This window comes from Erpetoichthys calabaricus, chromosome 6, assembly GCF_900747795.2.
Source record: "Erpetoichthys calabaricus chromosome 6, fErpCal1.3, whole genome shotgun sequence".
Classification (NCBI taxonomy): Eukaryota; Metazoa; Chordata; class Cladistia; order Polypteriformes; family Polypteridae; genus Erpetoichthys; species Erpetoichthys calabaricus.
The window spans coordinates 157484325-157495662 of record NC_041399.2 but is presented as its reverse complement, the minus strand read 5'-3'; the positions used below and the strand labels follow the sequence as shown (position 1 = coordinate 157495662).

The 11338-nt window shown below is 39.2% G+C and overlaps 1 protein-coding gene across 1 annotated transcript; it reads right to left on the bottom strand.

Moving 5' to 3' along the window:
• Positions 1 to 1821: 1821 nt before the first annotated feature.
• Positions 1822 to 11338, bottom strand: LOC114653631 (chemokine XC receptor 1-like). The gene is made up of 3 exons (XM_051929218.1): positions 11210 to 11338; positions 7521 to 7637; positions 1822 to 3559 (listed from the first exon to the last, which is right to left on the bottom strand). Exons 2-3 carry the CDS (start codon positions 7550 to 7552, stop codon positions 2458 to 2460), a joined length of 1134 nt encoding a protein of 377 aa, XP_051785178.1. The 5' UTR covers positions 7553 to 7637; positions 11210 to 11338; the 3' UTR covers positions 1822 to 2457.

The following is an 11338-nucleotide window of genomic DNA, read 5'->3' as shown; positions in this document are numbered from 1 at the left end:
GGACACACACAAACACACCCACACACCAAGCACACACTATGGACAATTTAGGATCGCCAAGGCACCTAACCACCATGTCTTTGGACAGTGGGAGGAAACCAGAGCACCCGAAGGAAACCCACGCAGACACGGGGAGAACATGCAAACTCCACACAGGGAGGACCTGGGAAGCAAACCCAGGTCTCCATACTGCGAGGCAGCAGCACTACCACTGTGCCACCGTGCCCCCTAATAATCTCACTTTTTATATTTATATATATATATATGTGTGTGTATGTATTTTTTGTGTTGAATTGTGTCAACTTTCTAAGGAGACATGCAGGTTTAAATTTTATTGCACTATGTACACCTTGACTTGAATGAAATCCATCCACTTATCTTCAATATCATCTGTTCCCATCGCACAGTCATGGGGAGTGAGAGCCTACCCTGGCAGCACCAGGTTCTCTCATCTGATAACACTGATCTACAAAAAAATATTTTTTGTTTGCTACTGGGAGCTTCAGAGCAGCTCTTTATTAAGTTTTTTACACTGATTTCATATATGAAATCAGAATTAAGCTAGCACGTCAGGTTTTTGAAATACACATCATTGACGTTTTGACACTTTTGAATATCAATATAATATATCAACATGATTGGTTTGGTTTGGACTATGTCCCACCAAAATTATTTTGATGTGTTTATTCTGAAAAGAAACCAGAAGACAATACCAGAGACACGTTAAAGTATATTTATGTCAATTTACCTCAATATAAAAGTGAGGTCAGCGTGCCCAAAAATGTTGGAGGCACTCGCTTTTGCGCTTGTACTGCACATCCGTCTCTCTTTGTAAGAACCAACAGTAGTCACACATCATGCTCGGAGTAAATTTTCCCTGATATCAGTTTTCCATCACCTTTATATCTTGATGAAATCTTTCCCCATACTCATCTCTGACATCACTTAGATTTGGTGGAAAAAAGTCGAGAGGAGAATGTAAAAAATGAATCTTCAGTGACACGCTGGCTCCCGTAAGCTAATATACTTTCAGCATATTCTCCACAAGCTCAGCATAATTCTCTGCTCTGTGACTGTCAAGAAAATTCTGGACAACCTGCACGAATGAGGGTGCTGAATCAGTAGGCTTCAGTTCCCTTTTGAACTCATCGTCAAGCATCAGTTCACGTATTTCAGGGCCAACAAAAACACCTTCCTTAATTTTGGCTTCACTTTTCTTGAGACCGAACTTATGTCTTAAATGCTGAAATGCATCCCCTTTACTGTCCAGTCACCCTAGTTGTCCAAGACCTGGAACATCATAACTAAAAAACAGGACATGCTGGATGAAAACGGTTTTCAGATTTGGAGTCAGCAAGTGAAATTTGTTAAAGTACAGGTGAAAGAATCCCAGTAGCCAAATGCTTGTTGAGTATTGTAATCATAAATGAAGACTGAAAGTGTAGATCACTCTGGAGTAGAAAGCCTTGTAGCTCAATCTGGTCTTTACTATATTTTTCAGATATAAAGAAGAGCATGGTGGGAAATGTGTAAAACAATTCCTATAGCAAATTCAGATTAATAAATCATGTACACCAGAGAAGGTACAGGTTGTATTTTATTATTACTTACTGTATTTGTTTTATTCATAATAGCCATTATGTTAATGCCATCCAAGTTTAAAAGGTTTCCAGATAATTCCAGCACACAATTTTCAATGATTTTGTCAGCAGTTCTTTTCACTTTTGCTAAACCACAAAACATTTGTATAAAAAAAAAAGATTTTTTCACAAGTTATTATGCAATCAGCCATTGTTGGTGATTGTCAAATTCACACAGAAATTAATAGGCATTATCATTGCCATGCTGATGGTTGAGAATCTTAAAGCAATAAAGGGTAAGACTTTAGTTTAGGTACTGCAAAAATCCATCTATTAGCCACATACTGTTCTATAATAAGCAACTTATGAAAGGCTCTGTTTGGTCTTAATAACATTTACAAAGCACCAATGAGGTGGTTATTCATCTCTGTGCAGTGTGGCATATTAAGAGCCTTTGAAACACGGGTAAAACTAGGAATATGGGGGCTGCCTTTGCTCTTATTTAGCATTACTTAAGGATTCACGGGTCTTATGCTGAAGTATTCAATAGCAAGAGAAACATGTCTCACCTGTGAACATTCTAAAGAAAGCAAAGTTATTTTACTTGGCCACATTGAAAAAAACACTTTACTGGTGCATTGTAAGTGTCACTGAACCAGAAGAAGCCTTTATTAAGGTCATTTTATATAACAGGATAAAAGTAATAGATGCATTTTTGCAATACCTAAAGTTTTACCCAGCGAAGAGATGTCAATCATGTAAAATCATTTTGCAAAGTTCAAAAAGACAGCTGTTGTATACGGAATCATTTCAGTTACACCATCATTTAAAAAGAGCCTTCATAATCTTTAAGCAGTATGCCAGGTTATTGTCTATTTCATTCTGTTCTGCTGTGCATTCTGAAAATGGTCAATGTTGTGTCGGCTACCAGCGTTGAGCTGCGCACTGAGCTGTTTTGAGAGCTTAGGCTGCGAATCCTCTTTCTTTGCCCATAGCAGATACTGTAGAGCAGAGATTTCAAATGTTGTCTGAACTTGACTCCAACAAAGACATAGAAAAAGGGATTGAGGCAGCAGTGGAAATAGGCAAGGTTACGACAAATGTAAAAAGAATAGTTCAGTTTCTTCAGGACATTGCATTCTTTCAGGAAAGAAAATTCAAACTCTTGCAGGGACATGATGAAAAGGATTACGTTATAGGGTGTCCAACACAGGAAGAAGACAATAACAACAGAAAATATGAGTTTCACTGCCTTGTGTTTCTTTTTTGTTTTACAGGTAACAAGTGTTTTTAAAATCCTGCAGTAACAATAGACAATGATAGCAAATGGGAACAGAAAAAAAAAGGTAATTTGCAGATAATATCCTAATAGTGAAGTAGACTTATTTGTCTCATTAATACTTTCACACATTATGTTTTCTTCTCCATATTCCAAAACATCTGAGGCTAGCATTTCAGGGATGGAAGCCATCATGCTGATTAGCCAAATAATGGATGTTATCAGCCAGGCATAGCAGGCTCTCCGTCGCTTTGCTATAGATATTGCATGCACCACCACCAAGTAGCGATCAACAGTCATCAGTGTGAGAAACATCATGCAGCTGTAAAAACCAATAAAGTATACACCACTAAGGATCTTACACAAGGACCTCCCAAAGATCCAGTGATGATAAATGGAGACTGCCCAGAAGGGCAGAGAGAAAGCAAATACTAAGTCGGAAATAGCCAAATTGATTATCAAAATATTGGTTACCTTTGTTAAGTTCTCATATTTCAAAATAGTGCACAAAACTAATCCATTACCTGCTAAACTAAGAATAAAGATCAGAAAGAAAAATACAACAGTCAAGTTGGCCCCAGACACCTGCAAATTATCCTCACAGAGAATCTGCAAGCCTCCTTGATCCTCGGAGTACGCCGTCTCCCCATCAACAGTAGTATAAGAGTCCATCAGGTAGCTCTCATTATCCATTGCAAGTCTGTAATGAATAATAGACCATTAATTAACTTGCTAGAAGGCATGAAGACTTCAAAAGTATCTTAATTGTTAAATAGCTCTTTATATGTATCGTCTGTATTCTTCAAAAATAAAAACAAGCAATTGATTTTTATTTTATATAGTGCCATTCACAGTAAAGCGACAAAATTTGTCTTCTCAGTTGCATCCAAAGAAAATTATAATAAAAGAAAACAAAGACAAAAAAATGTTAAAAGCTAAAACATTTCAAAAAAACAATTAGAAATATTTTACAATATTTAAAAACATCTTAAAGACCTATTTTCAAAACTGATTTGTTCTTGGGTAATTACATTTTACAGTTTCTAAGACTAATCTAGAAAATGAGTACACAACATCACAAGCGAACAAATAAGAACATAATAATATTAAGCTGAAAAATATAACAGCTCAGTATAGAAAAATTCATTTTATTACCTTCATAATACTGAAAGCAATTTCTTGTGGAGAGGGCAGTTTTACAGTACTGATATAGGTGACTAGATGACTCAGATAGATATTTAATTTAAAAAAAAGGCTTACAAAGTATATTTCCTCAATTCTTATTTTTGTTTAAACCATATATGTATGAAAAGTGTGAGAAAATATGTATTCATACTAGGAACGGTAGTGGCAGTTTTATTTCTCTTTTCTTTGCACCAGCTTTTTAATTTTTATGAAAACAAAGCTAAAAATGCAGTTCTTCACGTATTAAATTTGGCTTTGTTAACTATAGAATGTATGTAAGTCATTTATTTCAGGGATTATATAATTTTAAAATTGAGCAATATTTTGTAAGTACATTTAGGTTAGGTGGATGTGGGGGGGGGGGGGGGGGGGTTAATGAGGTGGGGTTTGGAGGATGATGTAGATAAAGTTTTATTTATTATGAGCTTGTTCTTCTTTTCAAGCCTGCATTTGCTGGGTTCATGTCCAAATGTCTATTAATGGCATTTTCTTTGGATTGGCACGTTTCAGCCAGCTGTCTGGCACTTTTAGTATCAGCCTTGAATTTTACTTGCACTGAGTCCTATTTAAATGTGTGTCTGGTCGAACTGGCATGTGTGTAAATCAGACAGCGTGGGTCCTTCCTTCCTTCCAAGAAATCAGCAGCAGAGACACAGAACACTGTTTACAGCATACCATGTGATGCATATCCATCTGTATATGTGGGATAAAACATCAAAAACACTTGCAACATGTATACATCCATCCATTCATCCATTGTCCAACCCGCTGAATCCGAACACAGGGTCACGGGGGTCTGCTGGAGCCAATCCCAGCCAACACAGGGCACAAGGCACATGTATATATGAACATCGCAATGCTGTCTGAAGAAAGGACCTTTGGTCTCTGATTTGATTGACATACAAGTTCGACCGGACACATATTTAAATGGGACTCAGTGCAAGTAAAATTCAAGGCTAATATTAAGAATGCCAGAGAACTAGCTTAAACATGACTATCTAATGAAAGCGCCATTAACAGACATTTGGACTTGAACCCAGCATATGCATACAGTTAGGTCCATAAATATTTGGACAGAGACAACTTTTTTCTAATTTTGGTTCTGTACATTACCACAATAAATTGTAAAAGAAACAACTCAGATGCAGTTGAAGTGCAGACTTTCAGCTTTAATTCAGTGGAGTGAACAAAACGATTGCATAAAAATGTGAGGCAACTAAAGCATTTTTTAACACAATCCCTTCATTCCAGGGGCTTAAAAGTAATTGGACAATTCACTCAAAGGCTATTTCATGGGCACGTGTGGGCAAGGTATGTCATTATCAATTAAGCAGATACTGTAAAAGGCCTGGAGTTGATTTGAGGTGTGGTGCTTGCATGTGGAAGATTTTGCTGTGAACAGACAACATGCGGTCAAAGGAGCTCTCCATGCAGGTGAAAGAAGCCATCCTTGAGCTGCGAAAACAGAAAAAACCCATCTGAGAAATTGCTACAATATTACGAGTGGCAAAATCTACAGTTTGGTACATCCTGAGAAAGAAAGCAAGCACTGGTGAACTCAACAAAGCAAAAAGACATGGACGTCCACTGAAGACAACAGTGGTGGATGATCTCAGAATCATTTCCATGGTGAAGAGAAATCACTTCACAACAGCCAACCAAGTGAACAACACTCTCCAGGGGGTAGGCATATCGATATCCAAGTCTACCATAAAGAGAAGACTGCATGAAAGTAAATACAGAGGGTGCACTGCAAGGTGCAAGCCACTCATAAGCCTCAAGAATAGAAAGGCTAGATTGGACTTTGCTAAAGAACATCTAAAAAAGCCAGCACAGTTCTGGAAAAACATTCTTTGGACAGATGAAACCAAGATCAACCTCTACCAGAATGATGGCAAGAAAAAAGTATGGAGAAGGCGTGGAACAGCTCATTATCCAAAGCATACCACATCATCTGTAAAACACGGTGGAGGCAGTGTAATGGCTTGGACGTGCATGGCTGCCAGTGGCACTGGGACACTAGTGTTTATTGATGATGTGACACAGGACAGAAGCAGCCGAATGAATTCTGAAGTGTTCAGAGACATACTGTCTGGTCAAATCCAGCTAAATGCAGTCAAATTGATTGAGTGGCGTTTCATGATACAGATGGACAATGACCCAAAACATACAGCCAAAGCAACCCAGGAGTTTATTAAAGCAAAGAAGTGGAAAATTCTTGAATGGCCAAGTCAGTCACCTGATCTTAACCCAATTGAGCATGCATTTCACTTGTTGAAGACTAAATTTCAGACAGAAAGGCCCACAAACAAACAGCAACTGAAAGCCGCTGCAGTAAAGGCCTGGCAGAGCATTAAAAAGGAGGAAACCCAGCATCTGGTGATGTCCATGAATTCAAGACTTCAGGCTGTCATTGCCAGCAAAGGATTTTCAACCAAGTATTAGAAATGAACATTTTATTTCCAGTTATTTAATTCGTCCAGTTACTTTTGAGCCCCTGAAATGAAGGGATTGCGTTAAAAAAATGCTTTAGTTGCCTCACATTTTTATGCAATTGTTTTGTTCACCCCACTGAATTAAAGCTGAAAGTCTGCACTTCAACTGCATCTGAGTTGTTTCTTTTACAATTCACTGTGGTAATGTACAGAACCAAAATTAGAAAAAAGTTGTCTCTGTCCAAATATTTATGGACCTAACTGTATACTTATGGTAACCATACTCTCTGTGCCTTCCTTCTCTCGGGCTACTTAAGCCATGGGGAAAACACTTGTTTAAACAAATTTTAAACACAAAATAAACACGCTCTCTAATAGCTCTATGTTTGCCAATGTAAGATAAGCTGTGTGTTTTACCACATAACACACTTATCACATCACATGATGCTTTGAGGGTTTAAAGCAGGGATGTGCAAAGTCATTCCTGGAGGGCCCCAGTGGCTGCAGGCTTTTGTTCCAACCCAATTGCTTAATAAGAAGCACTAATTGCTCTAGAAACACTTCTGCTTCATTTTAGTTATCTCCCTCGTTAAGATTTTGAACCCTTATTGCTTATTTAAGTCTTAAACAGCTGCATTCTTGGTTTTTAATTGCTCCTTATTAGCAATAAGATGCAAATGACAAAAGAAACCAGCAGTTATCCATTTTGCTTGTTACCCTTTACGCCTGTGTGTATTTATCATGCACTATTTGGTTTAATTAAATACATGGAAGGAAAGAGAAGACAAAAAAGTCAAGGATTGAGAATTACCCATCCGTTTTACACTTCAAAATATTTGGATATCTTTAGAATGGAAAAAAAAATCTAGGATTTGAGAATGACTTGACATAGCAGAGTTAAAGCACTAAAAAGCCATGAAATGTAATTATTGGCAAGGATTGTTTTCTAATTAAACAACTGGGTTGGAATAAAAACCCGCGGCCACTGCGGCCCTCCAGGAATGGCTTTGCACACCCCTGGTTTAAAGTCAGCGGCCTCACCTGCTGTTCTGTTCTCTCTCTGTCCTGTTCATATCACATCTGGCTCTGCTCCAGCCTCTGTGCCTGTATCTCTGCGGCTGAATCCTCCCGAAGAAGATGCCTTCGAGTTCTTTTAATCTGAAGAATTGAGCTGGAGCAAGACAGAAAAACAGACAACAAGGAAGTTTCCCAGTTTGCTCTTTGTTTGAATAAAAGCTCCAGTACTGAAGAAAACCCCAATACTGTTCATATACCAGTTCTCTCCTGCCTCTTTTCTGCAGCCAAGAAGCCCAATATAAACTGTGACTACCAGGGGCTCTCTAGCTCCCCAACACCTACTAAGACAGACCCTAGCACAAGTCGAGTACAGCACACATTTATTTACAGTGGAGACGTATCCCAATTGTTCCCCACACCACACCACAGTACAAAGCACAGCAAATAAACTGCACTTTGTCTTCTTTCTTCTTCTCTCTTTCTCACTCTTTCCACCTCCACTCCTCCTCCAGCAAGCTTCATCCCCCTCCTCCCAACTCTGTCCCTGAATGAGATGCCGCTACTCCTTATATTCAGGATCCCAGGAGTACTTCCAGTGTCACATAATTGTGGCCTAGGAGCACTTCTGGGTAGCGCCCCCTGATGGCACCACCAGAACCTAACAGGGGTGAGCACCTCAGGAAAAACACCTCAGAAAAATGTAAGGTTAGGGCATCCGCTATTTCATTGTCTGTATCTTTTAATGTCCCTTTACTATTCCTGATGCACTTGACCTCCTCCTTGACTGTTCTTTTACTTCTAAAATACTGAAAGAATCTCTTGGGGTCTTCTTTCGCCTTATCTGCTATATTTCTCTCCAACTGCCTTTTAGCCTCCCTGATATCCTTCTTAATGGTTGCTCTCATGTTCTCATACGCTGTACAATTCACTTTGCAGTCATTAGTCTTATATGCCTTATAAAGCAGTTTTTTCCTTTGCAACTTCTTTTTAAAATCTTTATTAATCCACCGTGGAGCTTTTTTTAATTTCCTATTAATTCCAAATTTGGGTATGTATCTGTCCTGCATTACATGTAAAACCTTTTTAAACCTGTTCCACTGCTCCTCGACTGTCTCCACACTTAAAAGCTTATCCCAGTCTATCCTACTTAGATTTTGTCGCATCTGCTCAAAATTTGCACTACCAAAGTTCAACTTAACAATTTTAGTCTTTGCATCTGCACTCTTACATAATACTGAGAATTGTATTATATTATGGTCACTTGACCCTAATGGTTCAAAAACCTCTACACCCTCAATTCTATCCTGATTATTACAAAATACTAAATCCAGACAGGCTTCACCCTGTGTTGGTGCTTTAACATGCTGTGTTAAAAAACAGTCACCGATTACTTCTAAAAACTCCTGCTCTTGTGCTCCTCCATCTGCAAGGTTATCCCAGTTAATATTTGGATAATTAAAGTCCCCCATGTCTATAATATCTCCCTGTAAACTTGCCTTTTTGATATTATTAAAAAGATGTGTGTTGAAATTACTGTCTGAATTGGGTGGTCTATAACACACTCCTAAAATAAGACCTCTTTCCCTAATATTTTCCAGGCGAAGCCACATGTCCTCACTAAGATGGGGCTCATCGTCCAACTGAAGAGGACTTACATTTAAATTCTGTTTGGCATAAACAGCAACCCCACCTACTTTTCTGTTCTGTCTATCCTTCCTAAAAATGTGTATCCCTCCATGTCAGACCTATCCCCATCTTTGTTTTTTAGCCAGGTTTCCGTTATTGCTATAATATCATAATTATGCTCTGCTACATACAACTCCAACTCACTTACCTTATTTTTGATACTTCTAGCATTAAGGCAAGCTATTTTTAATGTGTTACTCCTTCTACATTTAAATGTTTGCTTAGAATTTACATTACTATGCATTTTTATTTCTAGATCATTGTTTGTTCCTCCATATATAGATCTAAACCTGGCCTGTCCTAAACTCACTAAACCTCCCCCACCCCCCCCCCCCCCCATTCCCTAGTTTAAACAATCCTCGACTAGCCTACACATACGCCTCCCCAATACATTGGTGCCCCTCTAGTTCAGATGTAACCCGTCATGGCGCAACAGGTCCCATCTGTTCCAAAAGGAGTCCCAATACCCCATAAACCTATACCCTTCTACCCTGCATCAAGATTTGAGCCACGCATTAAGCCTTTTAATCTCCTCAACCTTACCTGGACTGGCACGTGGCAGAGACAGAACTTTGGAGAAGACTATCTTGCAAGTTCTGCTCCTCAGCTTGGCACCTAACTCTTTGAATTTGGATTGCAGAACTGACAGACGACCCTAATGTATGTCATTTGTTCCAACATGGACAATGACAATTGGATCCACCCCCACTCTGGTCAAGAGCCTATCCACCCTTCCAGGGAGGTCCCCCACCTGTGCATCCAGAAGGCAACACACCGTGCAAGACTCTCTTTCTCTCTGGAGCACACCTGCGCTTCAATCCCCCTAATGATTGAGTCCCCAACTATCACTACCCCTCTCTTTTTGGCAACTGATTTTGAAGAAAGGGAGAGGTAGTCTGCTATGATGTGTTTGTACTGTAAGTTTGATTTGTTTCTAAGTTCACATTGTAAGCGTATTCTGTCCAAGGAGAATATTTGGTGCATTTTGGTGATTAGTCACACACAGAACAGTTAAAGTGTTGTCTCGACTCTTAGCCTCTGCTATCAGACAGTCTGAGTGAGTATATTAGCCACCAGAAACATTACATTTTTCTAGACTGCAAAAGAACATCTTTCAAAATAATGAAACAATTTGAAGTCCCCAGTCTAAAAATGTTTGCTGTAGTGAAAATGTTATTTACACACACATCAGGTTTTTATTATGGAATCTTTTTTTATATAGAAGTCTGTCTTAATGGTCTTTATGATCTTTTAGGCACAGGCAATAATTGACAAAGAACTACATGTATTACGGTAGAGCACCTGAGTTTTTATGTTTTTAAATAATTTTGTTAATCAGACACTCATTTGTTTTTTTTTTTAAGTTTGATTCTGACATCGGCGGCACGGTGGCGCAGTGGGTAGCGCTGCTGCCTCGCAGTTGGGAGACCTGGGGACCTGGGTTCGCTTCCCGGGTCCTCCCTGTGTGGAGTTTGCATGTTCTCCCTGTGTCTGCGTGGGTTTCCTCCGGGCGCTCCAGTTTCTTCCCACAGTCCAAAGACATGCAGGTTAGGTGGATTGGCGATTCTAAATTGGCCTTGGTGTGTGGGTGTGTTTGTGTGTGTCCTGCGGTGGGTTGGCACCCTGCCCAGGATTGGTTCCTGCCCTGTGTTGGCTGGGATTGGCTCCAGCAGACCCCCGTGACCCTGTGTTCGGATTCAGCGGGTTGGAAAATGGATGGATGGATGGATTCTGACATCCATTTGTGGTGATTATCCTTTCCTTTTGATAGTTAAATATTTTGGACTGTTTTGTCACTTTCTTGGATTTCGCACTTGCCTCTATCTTGGATCTCTATGTTGTCTGGAACAGGCCTTCTGAGGCCATTGCATGCAGAGGCGGGTTAAAACGTCCTCCTGGAATTCACTTCCTTAAAACTCTTTCCTAATTACTCTTTTAAAATCTTTTGCTAATGAAATTTTGCCTAACAACTTCTTTGCTCATTTTTTTAATGTGATTTTTGTCTGTGTTGTCTTTGATGCTCATACTTTTTGATCTCCTGCTAATGATCCTTCTATGGTTTTCATCCATTCTTCTAGCTCACTCTCAAAACCATTCTGTTCAGGGACAAGCATATAGGGAACTGGATGAATCTGTTTTATATTGAAGAATGATCT